Genomic DNA, 22,651 nt, shown 5'->3' with positions numbered 1-22,651 from the left:
CTTAATCTGTTCTTGACACTGTGATTTGTAGGAAGACTCTTCCAGAAGCTGTCGTGAAGACAGGCCCACCCTTGTAAGTGCCCTGACTGAGAGAAGAATTGATGCTGCTATCGGGAACCAGAATAAAGTGAAGTCTATGGCAACACAGCTGCTAGCCAAGTTTGAGGAGAACGCCCCTGTACAGTCCACAGGCCTCCGGAGACAGGTGAGAAGGGACCTTGCATTGGACGAATTGGGGGCTTTAGTTAATGCTCTGATAAAGGATGGATCTTCTTGCCTTGGGGGTGTGTGCATTTGAATTTGATTGGAGGGCATGCAGTCTCCCTCTGTAGCCAAACAAGTTATAAAAGCTGCTCTTGCATTTTTCTAGGAATAAAGAAGCCTTTTTTAAAATCCTGGTGGAGTTTTTTGCCAATCTGTCAAAGAGCATGCTGGCAAGTTGCCATTTCTTTGCTCAGTGTCTAGAAACAATTTGGGGTTGGAGGTCTGATCAAGTTCCCAGGTCATGAAAGCTAACTGCTTGAGAGCACCATCAGCTCCGGCTCTGTGCTCATCCTGGAGTTAAATGTAGCCTTCACAGGGAACTCCTTTGTAAAATAATCTTTGATGAATTGCCATCTGTTCAACATACAGAAGACAATTTTCAGTAGCTGCTGCAATGAATCATTAATACATAACCAGCTTCTCTGCTTGAGAAAGTGGTTCAAATAACTGGGTTCGCCCAGGAATCCTGAGGATTTATTTAACTTGACCGAGCACCACAGGACACATATCTTTTCCCAGTGATCGTTGTGTCCAATTTGCAGTGTGCTGCAAATGGAATGCCAGAATTTCAAGTGATACCCTGGTAAAGATACTGTTGGCATGAAGAGTGGATTAAAACATCTGTGCTGTGATTATTTTAGGGATCCCCCCCCCGCTACCTCTGATAGTTCACTTCCAATCTAAACGGATTCAAATAACTTGTCCAAATAATAGGAGACAGATGGCCTGCTCGTGGCTAAGTTTCTGTTTTCCTTCCTCCTTTTTTCCCCCTTCCATTTTTAAATATTTCTCTATATTTCTTTTTTGTTTGTTTGTTTGCCAACTAATTTTTCCTTACTCCATTTCCCCCACCCCCACCCTTGAATGTCTGTCTTTGAATCACCCCATTCAATATCTACCCCGTCCCTTTGTGGGTTTCTTTGTGAGTTCTGTTTTTGCCTTTTGTGGAAATGCCCACCAACCTGGGCATGTTATGATCTGCATGCAACATTCTGCCCAGCCTTATCAAGACAGTGCTCTCAGCCATCCTGCCTATCGACAGCGAGAGCAGAGCCGCCATGCCCCAATACCTCAGTGGAAACAGGTAAAATGAACCCCAATGAATGGCTGTCACACTGCCAATGCCATTGACTACTGCTTTTCCATCCCACAGCACTCCTCCTCCTCCTCCTCCTCCTGTTTCTTTATGCAGGCCCTGCTTTCTGTTCAAGATGTCTGAGCTACTGAAGAATTATGTCTTATATATGGTTCCTAGTTATCAGTAAAATTGAGAGCACAGAAAAGATAGCAGAGATCCTTTCTAACGCATCTTATTAACAAAACCTTGAGCAGTCATGAGATCACTACTGTGAAAGCATCTAATAAATGTAATTTCATTTATATGGAAGCATTGCTATCCCATCGGTATATATAATCATGATTTGAAGATATTTACAATTGAGTCTTGGGAGCCCTTAATATTATGGCATTCTTCTGTAAGGAACTTCCTTGAGGGAGATCTAATCCTCAGCACTGGCAAGCATGATATGAGAATTAGCCCTGACAGAAATATTTCACACATTTTGAAATATACCAGTTGTGCATCCCTCTTGCCCTAATACAGAGGAACTGGCCAGTTGCCCAAAGATGCATTTTTCTGTTTTTATTACAGATAAGAAAAAGTTTATTTCATTTGGCATTATGGTTTTTTGCTGTACTTAAAGTAGATGCTGGTCTTTTTCAGCTTTAAGAATTTTCAAAGAGATTTCATTACAGTATAAATGTGAAAAGGTTATTTAACTGGGAGAAATCATTTAGAAATTAAACACTTTCTTTTCTGTCTTCTGATTCCTATTCTAATATTGTTATAAGTATTCAATATATAGATTTTTCAAGGAAAATTGGTTAGGGAACAATATCTCATCAGAATTTGAGCACCCCTCCCCCCCAATTAATGTGAGGATTAATAATATACTAATATTGTTCCTAAGCATTCACATACAACAGGTATATAGATTATTTTAAAGGAAAAGTATAGCAGTACTAGAGCTTCTAGTATTTTCTCAGTTTGCATCTGCCTAAAACACAAATGAAAATGAAGATGAGTCTATTTAGGCTCAGTAAATTCTTGCTGGTGAATATTTCTTGTTGGCTTATTTAAAGCAGTTATTGTCCATCATCATTATCAACCTATGGATAGCCTCCTTTAACGTGTAACCATCAGCAGGACATCGGATTATGAAATGCTCCTGTAATTATTTACCAACATATTTTAATTTGTATATCAGCCACTCAGTCAAAACATATATGCTTCCTACTTATTTCTGGCCAAAATTGTGCACATCATTCTGAAAGCAAAATGAAGTGGAAAATAGCAGACAGAACATAACAACGCCAGATGGATATGCTTCATTTCCAGCGTAGGTCATGTGCGGAGCCAAGAAACATGGAATTAATCTGCAAGCAAGGAATATTTTTAAAATTGTTTTGCAACATGGCTCTCTTTTTGGTGTGTAACTTAAAATACCAAGTTTGGTACAGTAGAACCTTTGCCATGTTATATAGCTTAACTTCCTACTATTGAGGAATTTATGCACAGGACTCAGGGCCAATCCATACAACTCAGACTTAAAGGTTTTTTACTTTTTTTGTAGCCGATAGTTTAATTTCTTAACCTAGATTCAGGTGAGTCCCTGAGAAAGCAGTAGTCTGAAATATAGTTATGTTGTTGGTATGATTCTGGCTACCAAAGTGAACTTGCTTTGAGATCTTAATCTTCACAATTGTCGTATGCAAAGACAATGCTGCTAAAGTATGATGTTATGCTTTCTCGATCAATAAAAAGCGCATCAAGGATGAGTCACTGGAACAAGATGAATTATCATAAGAGATTTCAGCATTTGAAGAACTTTTGGTGGCCAGCTAATGGAGAAGACACTGTAAGAATGTAACAAATATCCCAGAAGCTATCCAAAATCAGTAGATAAAGAAGATATGTCTTTCTAACAATGGTTGAAAAGTCTTATGACTTTGTTTCTTATATTTTTTTCTTCTGATTGTACAACGTGGTAATTGTTTGTGAACAACTCTGTTTGTCTTCTCTCTCCTCTATATGCACCATAAACCCCCTTTTCATCCCAAAAAGGCAATCTTTAATGGAAATTTCTATTTTTATTACTACCAACACAGGGAGAATAGTGTAATTACAGAAAAAAAATTCATTAGGGCATTTTTTTGATGAGCTTCATTCTGGTCAATACCATAGTGTTCTGACCCAAACCCTTTTCCAATAAAACAATCACGAACCAAAGGGAACAGAAACCTTTTAATGATTCTTACGAATCTCTGGTTAAAAGGCTGCTGCAAACAAATTAACTTTGATAAGCACAAGTCTCGCCAAAACTGTGGGAGGCTGCCAAGAATAACAGATAAGGTTACCTAGAAATATTTTACAACACAAGAGTCTTCAAATACCAACTTAAGATACTGCAATGTCCATGAGGCTCGAGTTTCAAAATGTCTTTGCTTCCTACAAAGAATGTCCGATTCACAGCTGGCTTTTATCTTCTGGAAGGAGGTTCCATTACCTTGCAGACTTACTCCCGATTTGCCCATGCTGCTGCAGCTGCTCTTTCCTGTGAGCAACCCTGCGCACACGTGCACTTGGCACAGGCTCCTCAGGAACCTCCTCATCACTGCTGCAAGCCCCCACAATCTCTGAAGGCAGCAGTCCACTCCCTAATGGTCCTGGCTCCTCATCTGAGTCCTCGCCCTCCTCAGCTGTCCACACCTGCTGCCGGCTAACCACAACACATAGTTTCTTCTTGAAGATGAAGCATAAATGGCTTTGAAGATGAAAGGTAAAACGTTTTCCAAATTACCATTTAAGAAACTTACAAATTATGGTATGGACTTTTGCTGAAGCTCATTGAACAAGTCAACCATCTTTTTGCTCACCAACTTGAAGCATGTAGAAGCATGGCATTTTCTCCAACAGAAGATACAGCAACAGCTGTATACAGAAACAGCAGCAAATTTAAGTGGAAGAGCTCTTTGATGTTCTTTCAACTTATAGGCATATGTTTTGGTCAGATCAAAGAGTGTCTGAAACATTAGGCTTTGTGTTTTGATTGTAATCCACAAAAAGATGTGACCAAAAGAATCTTATCTCTCTTATTCACTTGATGCTTTACCTTGAACAAATTTAATTAAGTAGATCCAACATCTTTCTACCACTTCTAATTATCCTCACATTTTTTATTAGCATGAGTATACATAGAAGTATAGTCTCTTATTTTTATAAAAAGGGCATTATTAAAAAGATTAAATCTACTCTTCTACAATGTCAGGGGAAAATTTTAGCAATAGTTCTGAAGAAATAAACATGACTGCTCTATGGTTGAAGACAATTTCATCTTGAACTTAACAGCTTTACTCTTCATTTGCATACTAATAACACAAGTGTGTTGGGGGAGAGGGAGGGGAAATAAAATTTTGAAACTGGAAGTTGTAGATTGGAACTCTGATGATAGGTCATTGTGTCAAGATAATCAAATGTGTTTATTACTTGATGGATAAAAATTATGTTGGCAACAACATTGGGTCGTTTTAAACTGAAATAGTAAAATGATAATTATAGAAGAACATCAGTAGTGAACTCTGTCATGCACAATTTCCTTTTACCTTTAATGCATTGACCCAGAGAACATCCCTCATTGTATTTTTGTGAACCAAGAACCCCCAAGTAGAAAATAGTTTATCCTACATTTTTAGAAGTTTGATGGAATGGTCCATACTTTAGATCAGGGGTGTCAAACTCAAGGCCTGTGGGCTGGATCTGGCCTGTGGAGTGCTTAAATTTGGCCTGTGGGGCCACCCTGGAAACAGCAAAGGACTGGCCCATGGTGCCTCTGCCAGGGAAAATGGAGCTTGGGAGGACTGGTCTCTGCGACGGCTTCCTGCAGCCTTTTGCCAGCGAAAATGGAGCTCAGGGACTGTGCGCAATCCCCCCGAGCTCCATTTTGGTGGCAGAGGCCTGCAGGAGGCCATTGCTGAAAAAATGGAGACCGGGAGTGCTGTGCGTGCCCTCCCCCCCCACCCCAAGCTCCATTTTCACTGGCAGAGGGCTGCAGGAGGCTGTCACAACTGAAAATGGAGTTCAGGATGCTCACGTCGGCCATGCCCAAGCTGGCCTCCTGAAGTCAAACACAACTCTGATGCGTCCCTCAATAAAATCAAGTTTGGCACCCCTGCTTTAGATGCATGTATTGGGATATGGTAGATTGGAGCCCAGGACCAAAAGTAAGAAAATACAAAACAAGAATAATAAACTGCAACTGTGAATTTGGTGTCACAAACTGTACTGGTATTTATGAAGAATAAGGTTATTAATCATTACTGATCATGAAGACTTGCTTAAGCGGTCAGAGGTTGAACGTCATGGCATTCTGTCAACTGCTGGGGACCAATCATGTGTATGGACTGACACACTGACATCTTGTTTGTATGCTTTCGAAAGATGAAAAAGATGGGCACCCAGTAGTGTGGTCTGCAAAGTGTCTCTTACATTCCTGTGGAAACACCTTAACTTATCTGTAAACACATAGTCATTGTAGCACCAGGAAGTTTGGAAGATCAGCATGTGTAGATATAGAAATGTCAGGTCCTATTACAGTGTAGTGTAGCTTAGGAGAACTAGAGATCCAGGTGGAATCTTACGTCAATCATCATCATATAATCTCTCATGATATGAATCATCATTAGGCAAGCAGTAAAGTTGATCATATACCCATGTTGTCTGACCTGTATATTCTGGTTACATTTTGCAATTAATATTATTGGATTAGGAAAATAATATAAAAGTAGGAAACAGCAGTATATTTCTACAGAACAACAACAGCATGAGTTGTTTTATGCAAATTGCTCAACATTGCATAGAATAGGGCAGGCAGTTTGTTTTGCTTGACTGCATTTTGGTGTTTTTGAAACTGCACACAGAATTCTATATTTGAGCACTTCAGAGCATTTCAGACAAATGAAGCAACCTGTCATGAACATTTGTGAAAGTTTTCAAGGGAAGTGAAAACCCTGCCCTTTAAGAGTTTGCTCTGCAGAGGTTCTAGCTCCTAAGCTAAGAAACGAAACATGGTCCATTTGCTTCAAATCACTTGTTCTTGTTTTGATTCCTTCCCCATATATTCACCTGCGACTCTCATTATGCCCAGCAACATCGCAGTGGTTAAAGGCCACAATCTAAATTTTGGAGGACCCCAAAAGTTTAAGGAGCACTGCTCCAGATGATGCCTTTTTCAGCCATAGCTCGGGCAAAATGCAGGGAAAGGTGCGCAAATTGTCAGGGAAAGCTACACAATTTGAGATTTAAGCAGTCTGTATTTGAACAAAAGGGTTTTGCTCCTAGGCTGGTTTTCTCTGTCGAAAAAAAAAAAAATAAGATGTTGAGTTTTCAATGCAGGGTATTAACATAAAGCCGATGATATTGTTTCTTGTTCTATCGTTTTCCCCTTCCATTGTTTTAAAACAAAGATGAGGAAAAAGGAGCGTTGTCGGACCTGTCCCAAAAAAGTGATCATGCTCTCTTCTTCCTCCATTTGTACTTCCTCTCCATCGTACCCCAGTCAGCAGGTGATTTCATTCTGCATGCTCTGTCCTTCTTCCTTTTTCTCTTCCTCCTTGCTTCTTCAAATGAGTGGATTACATGCCCTTCTTGGGTTGAGTTTCTCCTTAAAAGCCTGAAGATCTCTTGATCTGATTCTCCCTTTCCTCCCAAGAAAAAAACTTAATGGTACACATTGGATTTCAGTTTAGTAGCTTATGATTAAACGGAATCTACTTGTAGTCCATTATGTGTAATATACATAAGTTGCTGAACCCAATAGCATCCAGAGCTTAAATAAAAGCTAACGTTGGGATTGCTATTTTATTTCTTGTTATAAGAGGAGTGGCAATAAATACTAGCAATTGAAATTCAAAATAGTTTGATTCTATTTTTAGTTTAAGATCTTTGTGATTGCCTGTTGTTTGGGTTTTTTTTGTTTTGTTTTATTTACTATGATTAAAGTACTCTTTGCCTTCAACCATTAGAGGCATTGTTCCTGTTGAAGTGTTCTTCCTGCTAGAAAATTTGTAGGCATTTTTCCCTTTTTTTTAAACTTCTTATTTTATACATATGCATAAACATATACATACATACATTTATGAAACAAATTTATGCAGCCTCACACACTACGGCTACATTAATGCAAGGTTGTTTTGATAATAGCAAAATCTATTTATTCTTATCTGACTCTTGGTAGAGTTGGATATCTGTGCTTGTCTATGGACATTCTCGATCATCCAGGTCATGGTTGCCCCAAAGGCGCTTTTTTTCAAGAGGCTACTGGACTTTCTGGTTCTTCTTTGAAGATGTTTCACTTCTCATCCAAGAAACTTCTTGAATGAGAAATGTAATTTCTTCAAAGAAAAACAAGAAAGTCCAGTCGCCTCTTGAAAAAGCACTTTTGGGATATCTGTGATGTTCAAGATTAATTTTTTTTCTTTTCCTGTCATCATTGCCGCTGGTGAAATGCAAATTCTTTCAAATCTTGCTTATTTTATTTTTTAAAGAGAGAAAGTGAGATGCAAAAACATGTAGATCAAGTTTTTGTGCTATGAAGTGACCACTATATTACTCATTTCTTGAGAAGCCTTTTGTTAATGAAAGTTCTTAAAGAAATCCTGCTCTTCAACGGAGCACATTGACATTATCTTCATTACTTGTGAGTGTCAGGGCTCCAACAAATCCATCCTCATTCAAATCAAAAGTCTCTAGCCGCATCTCAGAGAAAAGTAAATTGATTTATTAGGAGTGGCCATGTTGGCGTAAGCTGGATGCAGCCGATATTAACTTACATCATACATTTCCCCCTTGACCCTGGTCTTTCCCCCAACCCCTGGATGTGACTTCTCCAATGGGATACATCCATCTCCAAGAGTCATCCATCATGCTCTCCAATAACCTTCTTATGCTCCGACAACTTTGGGTTACCGGGGTGATTATCTAGGCACTTAAGGAATGCACTGTTTTCCTCCACTCCCTTTTTCTGGCAACTAAAAAGACCAAAAGAGTATCTTTTTAGCTGACAGTGAGATTGGAAAACTCAATCATGTTTGACACTTAAGAAAAGAGTTCCCAGTTCAGTTGATTCTAGCTCTTTGACATTTTTACCTTACTTCCCTTAGTGCTTTCTTTTGTCTTCTCCCACTTATAAAGCATTAGTAAACAACTCAATCCTTTAAAATGTCTACATCTTGCACATTATCTACTTTTCGGGGCACCATTGTTTTTTCTGGTTATTCTTTCCAGGCAATGTTCCTTGGTGTTTTGCCAAGTGTCGGGGCAGCGATCAGGTGCCCAGGCAATTGGTTCTTTTGCATCTAAAAACAATAAGCAGGCCAGTTAACAAAGGTAGCTTAAGCTTTATTATTAGTTCAAGCAAACAGAGGAGCTGCCGGGAGCTTCTTAATAATACCTCAAGGGTAGCCAGTTTCCATAGTCCCCAGAGGTGGATTCCATGCAGAAGCTCCCAACAAACAACAGTCTCAAGGTTTTTATCATAACTTCATGGCACTGTTTGGTCATGAGATTATAAAACCTGACTTTTTGACTTGGTGGCAAATGACTCTGAGATGGGATTTGAAAGTTAGATTTTCCAAGGGAGAAAAGCTTGCAGCTAGGTGTAAATTCCTCTGTTCTCCTTTTTTTTCTTTTTTTAGAAAGCAAGAATAAGAAAAACCAAACAGGTTAGCTCAGAATGAACTTTAAACTTCTAGATTTTTCCTAATATGAAGGAAAAATCAAAACATGTCACTAAACTTGAAATAACAATGGTCATCTGCATTGGCACTAAACTTGGAAAATAATGTGTTTCTCCAAGTATAAATAGTTATGCAACAGCATGACAAATCAGGAGACTAAATCAGCTGTAGCTTAAGAAGCATACCAATTTTGGTATCCTCGTTTGTAAAAAAAATAAAATTGGTCTTCTAACCATTGTCCTCGTGGTTGGAAAAACAGACACAAATCAAAATGTGTGCTTGATTCAACCAAGGGGGGGGGGAAAACTCCTATAGTTAACTTGTCATTCCATCTTATAAAGCTGTGTTGTTAGGACCACATCTAGCATTCAAGAGACAGGCTGAGATTTCAAAAATAGATTTCAGGAAAACACTTAAATTTATTTAGTTAAAATAAATAGAAAATCCTTCCATTTATATTCTCCTGTCATTTTGGAAAGAGTAAATCACTGGCCCTTTTGAGGGTCTTTGAATTATATCCGAAGGTATTCTTAGAGGGAGAAAGAAAAGCCAGGCTGATGAAGCAATTTTGCAGTACCCTTGCAAACTATGCCTCTTTGTTATGTATGACAGTATAGTAGTCCTTGTTTAGCAACCCCGATTGAAATCAGCAACTGGGTCATTAAGAAAAGCAGTTGCTAAGAGACTGCTTACAAAGCTTCCCTTTGTTATACAGACCACCGAAGGCCATAAATGGGAGGATTAAAGTTATTTTTTTCATCATTGTCATAACGGAATGATTTCAGTTTTTAAATGGGGACTACATTATGCATGCACACCTCCAGGTGTTAGAGCTTGGGGTGTGATGCCCCAATGCTGCTTTCATGCTGGCAAAAGGGCAAGAAGCGGCTGTCCATTCCCAGGCCTTTAGGGAAGTATATGCTTCAAAAGTCTGAAAGTGTTAACTTGGCCACAGATTGTAGGCCCCTTTATAAATCAAAGCTCTTTAAAAATATATGTAAAATAGTTATGATTTGAACATGGCAGTCAGGAAACAATGTCATTTAAGCAATATATAAATATAGACTTGATAGAAAGATTATGGCTATAGTAGTTTCTTTGTGAAGAGTTGATAGTTTCTGGTGTTCTTTGAAATTTCAGTTCGATAAAACAATTATGTCCTTTCAAGTCATTCTTAGCTCTTAGCAATCACATAGATTTTCTCCAAGATGACTAAACAATAGATAGGTGAATTATAATACAGGCATCCAGATTTCTTAAGGCAGGATAGCTTGTGGTCCCCATAGATGGAAATAAGAGCGAGGCTGGGCCAGAAGCCTATTTACTTGTCTTGTTAAGGAGAGTTGGATCTTTTCAAAACAATAAATGTATTTTTGAAAACTACGGCATAATACATTTATCTGGTTTTAATTAGCCAAATTATTTATGTCTAACTCCCCATGTTATTTCTAAAACAAGGTAGATTTTAATGCACTAACTTGGTCATTTCTTGGAAACTGTCTCTTTTTCCTGCATGCCTTTTATTACTGTGTATGCAGTGTTACGTCACCAGTTATTAACACAGTTTGCCTAGAGTGTTATTTTTAACCATGCCACATAAAGTTGGATAAGTATGTTCTCTTCCTATCCTGGCATGACCTGTGCCGAAATCAAAATATTTCCTGGACTTGTCATCTTTTTCTCTTCTAGGGCGATCCTAATTAAACTCTGCTGTTTTTTGTGTGTCTGGGTGGGGGGTTGTTAAGGTAACTCTTTTCCCTGCAGGCCACCAGAGATCCTCAGACAGATCCACCTGGAGAACAGAGTCCCAGGCATCAATGGGTAAACAGGCATGAGCAAAGCAAGCATGAGTTGTAGAAGGCACATCGTCAGCTGGCAGGGGAGGATGGTTGTATGTTTATCTGTGTGCTGATGACGCTAATAACCTCAGTGCAGCGCGGCTGAAGATCTTTCCAAAATTAATAATTCTCTTGAGTCTATGAGGTTTACTGAAGTACTTGAGTCTGACCCACCTTTAAGAGTATGTAATACACCTTTTCAATTTGGCACGTTGCTCACTGCAGATATGGAACCAGCTTTGGGGTAGGAAACGCTGTGGTGAAGCAAAAGGAGCTTTTCCCCCCCCCCCTTTCAGTGCTATCAGATTTACTAGAGAGCTGCTGAAATATAGATAAGATAACCTTTATTGTCATTTTTCTTTTACTGTGAGCACACTGGCACACATTAAAAAAACAGGGAGCAAAGTTGGAGTAAGAAAAGAAATAGAGCACTTCCTTTCTCTTTTGCCTAGCCCTTACATTGCATCGATCTTTCTGTCCTGGCTTTCTAACTCTCACAGTGCTATATGGATTCAGTCCCCAAAAGATTCTTCAGAGCACACAGGAGCACAATTCTTCTCTCTTCAGTACTTCAAAAAGAGCCCCCAGCCTTAATCTCTCGTTCTGTATCACTTAGAATGATTGTGGTGTTTTGATAGACTTGAAAGCATGTTTTATTTCACGTTGCTGCGAGATGCACAGTTCAGAATGCAGCCTATACTTTCAACCCACTGGAAACCAGTAGGTCTTCAACAGCAGTCACGATCAGATTGGGCCACTCTAAATGGCTTATTAAAAAGTTTTGGTTCCACCCAAGGAGGGAAATAGCTTCTATTCCAGAAGAGTTTTACAGCTCCCTCAAACGTCATATCGTTGAGCTGTCTGGCACGGACACTTGTCAGCTTGGCTTCTGTGCTTCCAGCTCTCTTGTTTTTTTTTTCCTGTGCATATTATTTCCTCTGGTCATTTTCTTCCTTCATTGTTGTTCTGCAGAGGACTCATCATTTCTTTTCAGATGACCATATGGCCGAGCATACCCTCACCATTGAAGAGAGGGCAAGCCAGCTGGCTGCTCTTCTGGAGCAGAGGCCAACAACCAGGCACCAGGTGATGGATTTCCTGCTTGTCTGGTCTGGTTTGATCGCTTGCTGTTCCACAGAAAGGGAATGAAAAGTTACTGCGGCTCTAATGTGGCAGGCATCAGACGCCACGTATTAATGGCTGATCACTATATACTCACATTATAGCGGAATTCATTCTACTGTTCTGAGCTTGCAAAAAAATAATAAAACTGTGATCCCCTTTTTCTAACAAATATTCCCCCTTGTGGAATCAGTATTTCAACAGATGCTTCTGGCATGGAATGTAGCTTCTGTGGGAAGGAAGTGACTAAATGAAAAAGGATTTTTAATCAAAAGCATGTTTTGTACTTCCAAAGAATTGGGATTACATTTTTCAGAGGCTGAAACAGATTCAACCAGGGTTAGCAGAGCATTGCTTGGCCAGTCTGGAGCAGAATAATGTCTGCAAATATTTATTAGGTTTGGGCAACCCTGTTTTTGTAAAATAACCTTCTTAACGAGTAGCTAAACCCAAGAAATCAGAAAGTAACTTAACCCATAAAGGGGTTAAATCCAATTTAAAAATGGGTCTTAGGAAAAAAAAAGAGAGAACAAACCCAATTCCTGAATTTGCTCTGCTTCATTAATCTGATTCTCAGTGCCAGGAATTCAGTCATATATTATCCCTTGAAAATTAGAATGTATTCTGAAACAATTCTCAACACACCCTCTGAATGAGTTGAGACTGCAGATCCTAAAATTCCAGTCTCTGGGAACTCTGGCATTTGCTGTCTAAACACAATGCAGAGGGTGCCAGATTCAAGAAAACTAGAATATACTTTCTAGTCTTGTGTAAGCTGCTGCAGTGTCAAATTCTGTTCATTTAGCTATCAGTTTTGGCTGATGGGGTTAAACCCCAATTTAATCCTGATGGTATTAAAGCAGTTTCTTCTTTTGACACATTCCAGTCAGCAGCTTTGCCATAAAGCTGTAAACTCTTACCATAGCTTTTTAAAACAACAAACAAACAAATCTCTTTTAAAAACCCCAATCTTTTGTTTATGGTTGTATTTCATATCCACAATATTTCTGTTTATTATTACCAAAGGATATTCTACGACATAAACTTTTCAAGGAAGATTTCCCAGATTTTCTTCAGAGCAGATTGTTGACTACTGTGTAGTTTCAATTTTTTCCAAATCCCACAGTCCGTCCTCATCAATTTGGATAGATCCTCATTTCTAGAATTTGAACAGAAGACCCTCATGGCGACCCTAGCACTTAGGCTGTTTCCCCACTGAAAACATCTGATATGTTGAAGCTTGGATGGATTTCATTTTCCCATGGCTTTTAAACATGTCATCGCCTGACTTTCTCGCCTTTATTTTGTAGCCAGAGACTGAGCGAGCTCGTCGATCGGTTGTCGAGCAGTGGGAGCTCTCCCGTAGCCTCCGCTCTTCCAGCCGCCCCGCTTCTCCCTCATCAGATTCCCTCAGACAGGTAGCATGGTGTGGGGCTTCTCGCTACACCCGACTGCATACGTGAGCCTGCTCCATCTCCTGCTGTTGAATAGACCTCAGGCATCTCCAAGGTCTTGGCTTTGGCGAAGCTGAGTTTAATTCTGTTTGCTTGCGAATGAGAAAGCTTAAGCTGCTTTATACCCAGGGTATTCCAAGGCTGATAGAAATCGGTACCGATGTGCATCTTGCCTGTCTTAACATCACTGGCTATATTTTAGAGTATGCCTCCAAAGTCGTTCACAAAACAGAAGGACACACATCACGGATGTCTCCAAAAGCCTCTTCCTTCTAATATTGTTATTTACAATTGGACTGCTTGAGGCACCCCCGGAGCTCAAATTACCAAACTATGGTTTGGTCAGCAAGTACATATCTTTCTCACCTTGCTCCACTCTTATCTCAGGATCGTGTCCTCCTCTTGTTTTCACTTTTGTAGTAGTTGTAATTGTGATGACTGAAGTTGCAGAGCAACTTACAACAAAATGTACTGTACTTTGGAAATTTAAAAAACGGAGACCAATAAGCGGTGAGGAAATGAAAGGCTTATCACTTGCCTTGTTGAAACTAAAGCTCGTGAATGTTCCTAAACTAGGAAACATTATATTTATTATCAGAAAATGTTGCCTGTTTCTGCAGATAAACAGGCAGCACTGACCCTCAACCCATGCAAGCGCCCCCCCCAGCAGTTCACCTCCCAATGACCCTGACTTGATATAACAAATCCATTCATTGATATAACCAATTCACAAGATTCATTGATGACTTACACCTGGCCCATCACCAGACACATCACAGATCCTCAGTTGACAAACACGCACCTGAAGCCCTTGTAAACAGAACACTGACATTCCCTAAACTCTGTTACCTAGCCTGGTAACAAAATGCTCAGAAACCAACCCATAAGCTCAGAGAATAAACCTTCACCTTCATCCTACACCTAAGCTATAGATATTTGCCACTATTGCAAACATACATATGTTATTGAAAGGGTAAAATCCACTTCTAATCTTGTTTTCCTATGTGTTGGTTTGCTTTTATCTGGGTAGCAGAAGGAGATATATTTTTGAGTAGATATATCCAACATGATGACTAAATTTACCAGTATCCAGAAACACTTTCTCATTAGAAGACTGGGAATATAAATCTCCCATTCCAAGCAAAAAAAAAATTCTTCCAATCAGATTTAGGGTAGAAAAACATGACTAAAAGGCCTCTGTATCTTTTGCTCTGATTGAAGCAGAACCCACTTAAACCAATTACTAAAAAACTTTGGGTCACCCACTTTCTCCAGCCCTTCCAAAAGAAAAGGAAGAAGCATTTACAAGTCACAATCTACTCTCTGTGAGTTAAGACTTGCTGATAAGCAGAGAGAAACTGTTTTCTGGCAGTTATCCAATATAATTGGCCAATTATACTGTCAGTACATGAATAAGACAGAAGGTCATAATGTATGGAAATAAGCAGGGTTTTCAAAGGACCTTAATTTGCCAGACTTCAAAATAACATGCAATTTTAGAAAACTTGCTTGCTTCATTCATACAGAAACAGGAAGTAGCAACATTATCTTCCAAACAATTATTACTTCATAGGTGTTGATTGCAAGGTGAGATGATGGTCCATAGATTAACCAGACTTGTAGATGTTCCTGAAATATAGGACATGATGAAAAGCAAAGCAAATTGTGAAGAATTTCAAATTAGATGAATAGGCAATAACATAATAAACTCCAAAAGTTGCAGGAGATTTATGTTAAAGAAGGCAAGAATCCCAACTTTATGTACAGCATACATTTATGAAGTCCAAATTCTCTGTGATTTCTCCAGCAAGAAAGGAGGGGGTGGCGTGTTATGTTCTTACGTAAAACTTTCAGCCACAATAAAAGGTGATTTAAAAATTACAGATTATTAGGTAATCATCCAGGATTGTAATAATTTTCTGTAAATATGTGGAGTCCACTTCTCTGAATAATGTGAATATTTTTGATATCCCAACTCAAAAAAGACATTGAAGAACTTTCCATACAAGGTAACTTGTGGGTTTTAGTTGAAGAACATTATTCTATGAGATATTTTCTTGCACATTATGGGGATTTTTCTTTGACATAATGCTAGAATTATGTCACAGGTGATTGGCAGTAGAGTTGGCGATAGATCATTAAACAATTTCTTCATACCAATTGCTGTCAACATTGAATTTCGTGAGCTTTAACAGTTCTTTAAAAGGAGACAAAATAAATCCAAAGAAACTGAAAAATATTCGTAGAAACTTCAGTCAACCTAGTTTATTTATCATGGTGAGATAGGCAGCAAACAAATTTAATAAATAAAATAAATTATTATTAGATTTATACCTCTTCTTTACTTATACAACTCTAGGCAGTGTTCCTAATGTTTCTGTCTCCTATTTCCCCAACAATTACCCTATATGATGGATTGGGCTGAGAGAGAGGAACCGTCCCAAAATTGCCCAGTTGGCTTTCATGTCTAAGGAAGGACTAGAATTCACTGTCCTCCAGTTTCTACTCCAGCACTTTAACCATTGCAACAGACTAGCTCTTTCTGACTAATGGGTATCAGTTCAGGAGTTGGGGAAGGGGGGCAAAACAGCCCTTTTAATCTTTCTTGCTATGTGTGTCTAGATTGACATTATAGTCACAGCAGTTTTTACAGTCATGGTAGTTGGGCAATATGGAAATGTACTTCTGCATATCCACCCAACATCAGGTTGGAGAAGGGCAAAGCTATCGTACCTTTTCTACTACCTTCAGTCACTCAAGAAGGCAAAAGGGAAAGCTTGCAGGTCTTAGCCTGTGTTCCTCTGTGCAAAGGAAATTAATGTATAATCATTGGAACCCCCTTTGTTTTTGAAACGACTGAACTGCTGGATGGCTCTACTTTGTTTTTGAATCTCTTTTCAAACTTGTTTTTCTTGAAGGGGTGCCATCCAACATCAGTCTGTTTTTCGTTTCCCATGGAGGTGTTGGCAGAATGTACTTTGTGAGGCTTCTCAAACAAAAGCTTTTTCTCTTCCAATATAGTTCTTGAATTATAATCCTGTCTGTTTTTTCTGTAGTGCAATTTGATTTATGGTTTGCTTTTAGAATCCTGTAGAAACGCTCTTCTTCTTGGGCTAAAAGCTAATATCAGCAATTTTCACATTAAGTGTCTCCTTCCTGCTGTCGTCTTTTTTTTTCTTTTTCTTCCAAAATATCCTTTATTCAGAACATACAATTCCCAAGCTTATGTTTTTGGATATCATAGGTACTCATAATATCCAAATACTTGGATATTGCTGTGAATAACATTCTTCCGTGTACTGTATATCCCTGAAATAGCAACAGGACTTTTTTCCAACGTATCTTTCAAACGGGGAAGATTAGTTTAAATTTAGCAAAGATGTGGTAATGGAAGCAAGTTTTTAACTGTCCAATGTTCCATGGTTTTTTTTTTTCTTACATTTGGATTGTCTCACTTTGAGCAAATACAGCACACGTCTCTTGCTGAAACAGGAGTTTATTCACTTCCCTTGTGCACCATCAGGGCCAAATTGCTGCTAAAATCTAGGGGGCTTTGTCTTTGAAGTGTTAAATTTATGTTTTACCGGTGTTTATGTTTGGTAAAACATAAATGTTAACACAAAAAAAGTAGTTTGTTGGGAAGGCCCTTGGATAAAACGGAAGCAGTGTGCTCCATCCCATAATTGGATAGACCAGGTTGCCCTGATAGACCAGTCCCACTGGAGAAAAAACACTTTTGGTCTTTGATTTGTTGAAGTGTTTTCTGACAAATGAGTTAGGCTTTTCTGAGAATCACATGGAATCGGTTATGGACTGTGCGTGGTTACGTTTTGTGTTGCTTACACCACTGGTTGCTGCTGTCACCTGTTTTGCTGGTATCACACCCACTTGCGTGATACACTGCCCTGGCATGGTTTAATTCATTTTTGCACCCTTTTTTTTTTCTTTTGTTGGTTTCAACGCAATTTATATTGTTTCTCTTTCCATCCATTACCTTCCCTCTCCCCAATTATTTTCACCTGGTAGAAGTATATAAAGATGTATACAGGAGGCGTGAGCTCATTGGCTGAGCAGATAGCCAATCAGCTTCAAAGGAAAGACCAGCCTAAAACCCTGCTAGACAAAAAGGAACTGGTAAGAGAATGACTTTCAGAATGCAACGTGTGTTTGAGAGCGTGAGATTTGAAATTAGGTTCTCTTTCTTCATTTCATAATAAAGCATTCCCCACACCCCTTGATGCTTTATCTGAGGTAGTCAGACATCTATGAAGATTCTCAATCATCCAGGTCATGGTTGTCCCAAAGCTGCTTTTTAAAAGGCAACTGGACTTCCTTGGTTTTTTTCCCCTGACTCTTTTGAAGATAGCAAAGTCCACATTTTTGAACACAGAGGCCCATTGGTTTGAAAGAAAGAACAAAGAGGCCATCTGTGTTAAAATTGAACGGCCCTCTCTTAACAGAGGGGAAGGCATAAGACATCAACCATCTCTTATCTACAACACAGTCCTTTTAGCAGTCCCAAAAAGGCTCCACACCCGTTTGCCCTCTAATTCAGGTAACCGTGAGGATACAGGTGAACCCCCAAGCATCCTCAATGACTCTCAGAGAGCTAAAGACCAACCTTCAGAGTGTCAATGACCAGATGATTTCAAAAATATAAATACTTTCATTCCCCACCATTCAGTCAGAACTGAAGGAGCTTCTTGGATGAGAAGTGAAACATCTTCAAGGAAAAAACCCAAGAAAGTTCAAGTTCAAGGGGGGAAAAAGCAAGAAAGCCCTTTGAAAATCATCTTTGGGACAGGTAGTCAGACATACCTGTTTCTGTTCCTGACTCTTATAAAGACTCCTATGAATAAAAGATGAGTTGAGAGATAGATTGTGTCTTTAGGATTGTATATGCGGACGTCACTTGATATCATATAGACCGCTTGAAACTCTTGCTTTGGTGGATGGGGAGGCTTGTTACCATTGCAATTTTTATATCACAAGTACCCCTTTCATAATAACCGGTACAAAGTAAATAATTATTTCCTCCTTTAGAGATGGGAAGTGAAGGTCAACAGGACTCTATGAATTATTTATATATCCTCTAATCCATCCAATGCCACAGGGCTTGTATACTTCGGGTAGTTAAGTGCTACATGTTCTGGGTTACTCGTACCATTTGCCAACCTTTTCTCACCGTCTCAGGATCCTTGGTTTATTGTTTACTCTGTTTTGGGCGTTCTCTGGAGCATCCTCCGTACAAAATTTCAAGACTACCGAAGAGAAAATGAATGGCTTTGATGGGAGTGAAACCAAACTTACAATGCTTTTCTTGCTCCTATTGCTTTAGGGTTCATTAAAAAAAGAGTTCCCCCCCAATGTTGGAGGCAGTGATGTCTGTTACTTCTGCCACAAGCGGGTTTATGTGATGGAGAGGCTCAGCGCCGAAGGCAAATTCTTCCACCGCAGCTGCTTTAAATGTGAATACTGCGCCACCACTCTGCGCTTGTCCTCCTATGCCTACGATTTGGTGGACGGTAAGTGACATTGTCTTTGAAGTTGAATTTGCCTTTGTCTTCTGGGGCTGCACATCTGCAGAAATAAATCTCGGGATATGTCCTTAGAGGAAGGAAGAAGGAGGTCATTGCATGTTGCTTAGGTCATTTTTAATCTAAAAAGGCTGAGGTTCCAAAAAACCCACAACTGATGGTAAATGGCAATATCTGAAACTTCATTGAATTAGAATTATTTTAATTAATTTGAGAGATTGGTTTCTACAGGAGCTCACGGCTGTTTACTTGAAATCTTGTTTCCTTTTATTCCCCCATCCCCCAAGAAAAGCAGCCTTATCAAGTGAGTTAGAAAAAAAAGTGTGAGACCTACAGTCTTCCAGTGAGTCCCAAAGGCTAAGAGTAAAATTAACATGGAAGTCCTTGGTGTTAGTCCACCATCTTAACTACAGGGCTCACATCCAACCTAGAGGAAGTCCCTGACTGATAGTCAATCCATGACTCTTAACTACAGAAATCACAACCTTCGTCTACGATCTTAACAACAGGGTTCACAAGGAACTTCGATGAGATCGTGATTTCTAAAAAATCTGATTGGGTTTGCAAAGATAGGTTGGAATACCATTAAAAATCATTTTGGGGTTTATAACCCACTTTGCCTAGGCCAGTGAACTGTGTGGTGGTTTAGGTAAGGTAGGAGTGAATTTTAGCAGCATTTTTGCTTTACCTCCACAAGCCACAGAGAATGGATGGAGTCTTTGATAACTGTGATATATAGATTAAAATTTAGTTATTCAAGTAGTAGGTTTGTTTCTTTCCCAACCATAACCCTAATGAAATTATTAGTTGTATGCATGGAGGGAGGAATTCACAAGTTTAATTATTATTTTAATGGGTTGAATTACTACAAAATTCAAAATTTAGCTATTTTAAATAATGTTAACTATAGATTGTAAAATTGAAATAAATACCAGAAAATGCTTATGTAGATAACTTATGCTGAACTATAAACTGGACCAACTTGAAGGAGACTCAGGTCTGTGTTCAGCTGTGGAAGCTCTGTGGGGGACTTGGGGCCAGTTCTTCTCTGTAGTCCAGGAGCCAGACAGGTGCTGGATTACAGTTGGGGAAACCAAGGTTCTAGTCCTTCCTCAACCATAGGAGTCTTTGAGCAACTCCCTTTTTCAGCAAAAGCGCCAGGTTGATAGAATAATGAAGGTTTTTTGATAGAAGATGGGAGCTCCCAAGTTCTAATCAACCTTCCCCATGACAATACTCTGGGAGACTTTGGATGAGTCCCTTTTTCTCAGCTCAACCTATCTCATATTGTTGTTGTTATGGGAAAAATTGGAGGAGGAGGTGGTATTATGTATATCACCTTGAACTCTTGACATAGTACAAATCTTACACATATTAATATCAAGGTTTATATTAAAGCTAGATTTAATATAGACTTAGATATACTAACTTTTTACAAAAGCACCAAGTGAGACTACTCAGTTGCTTTTACAATGAACAACCGTTACTGCTATCTCTTACAGAAAGGAGGATTTAGTTTTAGCAATAAAAGAATAGGTACTTTTAAATCTCAGCTGTAGGTTTTCAACAAGACTAAATATTTCATAGAGAAGGATACATACATATGATTCAACTCCTAATTGATGGTATTGTTGTGGAAAACATTGCTTAATAATTAGCAAGGCTGGTTATATTTTACAATTTACAATAATACTATTTCAGTGCTGAGACTGTAGATCTTTGCAGCCACATATTAATTAGATTTCTCTTGAGAGATCCTATCAGTTGCTAACAAAGGCATTCCCTGAGGAGAGGAATGGCCAGTTTCTCAACTTTTTAAGATCTTTGTTATTAGACTGCTGTAACTTTCCATAAGGAAGTGTCCTCAGAGACTTTTCAGAAGATTTAGTGGATCATCAGAGGTTCTTGTACCACTGACTTCAGGAGCAGATCTATGGCTGTTAGAATAGAATATATTAGACAAATATTTAAAATGTATAGTTGGAAACCACCTGCCTTGGCATGACACATTCCAACAGTTTTCCCCATTCTTCATCCCCCAAAATTTCCCAGAGTTGCTTGCAAGCTGTAGCCTGTTTGGAGTTAATGCCTAGCCCTTCTGTTTTTGCATTCATTTTCTAACAGTTTTTCTGCCAGATTTTCATGTGATACAGCCTTTGTTCCTTAACAGTGGCGCTTTGTTTGGGATAACATACAAGTTTCTCTGGGATGCTCGGGTGGCTAACTGGGTGTTGGTTTATAGATGTCAGGGAAATGTAGGAACATTGATTATTTTTCAAGCTGGAATAAGTTAATTTAAATTCAAACTTACATAGTTGACATGACAAAGTAGACATGATACAAGGAAATTCCTGCCCTGCAAGTTTTAAACAGTTGTGGTGTTCGTCTATTATCTTATTGTTTTCCTTGATCTGTTTGTAGGAAAATTCTACTGCAAACCTCACTACTGTTACAGACTTTCAGGTTATGCCCAGAGGAAGAGACCAGCAGTGGGTCCATTGTCAGGGAAGGTAAGATGTAGTTTTATTTTTTAATAAGAATTGCTTCTTGGTATTAAAAATGGCTTTGAGTCACTTGTAAGGGGAGGTTTAATTTTAAAACTTGCAGAACTGTAAAATGTAAAATCATACTTTTCTATAGTCAAAATTGAAAATATTGTATAGAATCATAAAAATACTCTTCATTATTTCCTGTATGTTCAATTATTTTACAAAGGAGGGGATTTTTTTCAGTCAGTTGATTCAAAATCTTCAAGGCTGGCTATTAATGAGTATGTCCTCCAAATATTTTGGGCACTATCTTTCAATGTGAGGCAAAATGGGTCACGGAAAGGTTTTATGGAAACTATAAGCCAAAATATGTGGAAGACATCGGGGTCTATACCCCAATCCAGAATGCAGATGAATGAGATGAAGGGATAAATTAAAACAGTCACATGTTCATTTTATCTCTATGGTTGACTTTATATTCTTTCTTTGCATTTAAAACTTTGCATAACATCAAATGGCCAAATCTGCATCTATAAATCCATGTTTTAGTTTATTTGTTAATGTATAATATATAATATACATATTCACATACACATACACATTATGTATGTATGTATATTCACCAGAAATTTAAGGGACACCTACCCTTTTAGCCTTCTGGAAGGTAATGAAGACCTGGCTGTTTCCATCATGACTGGGCTAGGGTGGGGTTGAATCAGGGAGTCAATACCGATAGTATGATTGGTCTGACACCTGATGAAAAGAGTTTATATTTTAATCTTTTTGTATTGGTTGCTATGAACTGTCTAGGATCCCTATGTAAGATAGGGATAATTTAAATAAACTTTATTTAATTTAAATCAGTTAAATAAATTTAATTTAATTTAAATCAATTAAATCAATTTTATTTAATTTAAATCAATTAAATTAAATTTAAATAAATAAGGAAATAAGTGGTCATGTTTATCTGTTATCTAGGGAGTATTGATGATGAAGGGAAGCATGAATTATGGATGGCCAACTTCCAGTTCACGACTGGTTTCACCCCTGACATTTTGCCAGTAGACTTTGTTAGCCATTCACCATCTGATTCACCATCTGTCATAAATTAGCTTTGCTGATGGATGGGGGGAAGGGGGTTAAGAAACTGACCG

At 38.7% G+C, this 22,651-nt stretch overlaps 1 protein-coding gene across 31 annotated transcripts in view; it reads left to right on the top strand.

Moving 5' to 3' along the window:
- The window catches only part of MICAL3 (microtubule associated monooxygenase, calponin and LIM domain containing 3), a 209,342-nt gene that overhangs the window by 116,006 nt on the left and 70,685 nt on the right, over positions 1–22,651 (top strand). For 18 of the 31 annotated variants that reach the window (XM_087935087.1, XM_087935086.1, XM_087935093.1 and 15 more), the window contains exons 16-24: positions 32–205; positions 1,265–1,348; positions 6,787–6,885; positions 10,822–10,878; positions 11,868–11,981; positions 13,328–13,435; positions 17,498–17,605; positions 18,810–18,996; positions 21,430–21,518. In XM_087935087.1, the coding sequence (XP_087791213.1) occupies positions 32–205; positions 1,265–1,348; positions 6,787–6,885; positions 10,822–10,878; positions 11,868–11,981; positions 13,328–13,435; positions 17,498–17,605; positions 18,810–18,996; positions 21,430–21,518 (1,020 nt within the window). The remainder of the gene's footprint in view (positions 1–31; positions 206–1,264; positions 1,349–6,786; positions 6,886–10,821; positions 10,879–11,867; positions 11,982–13,327; positions 13,436–17,497; positions 17,606–18,809; positions 18,997–21,429; positions 21,519–22,651) is intronic. The other 13 variants (XM_087935116.1, XM_087935114.1, XM_087935117.1 and 10 more) reach the window with 4 other exon arrangements.

This window comes from Pseudonaja textilis, chromosome 5, assembly GCF_049901715.1.
Source record: "Pseudonaja textilis isolate UNSWEBS1 chromosome 5, rPseTex1.2, whole genome shotgun sequence".
Lineage (NCBI taxonomy): Eukaryota > Metazoa > Chordata > Lepidosauria > Squamata > Elapidae > Pseudonaja > Pseudonaja textilis.
This window is presented reverse-complemented; position numbering and strand designations above follow the sequence as displayed.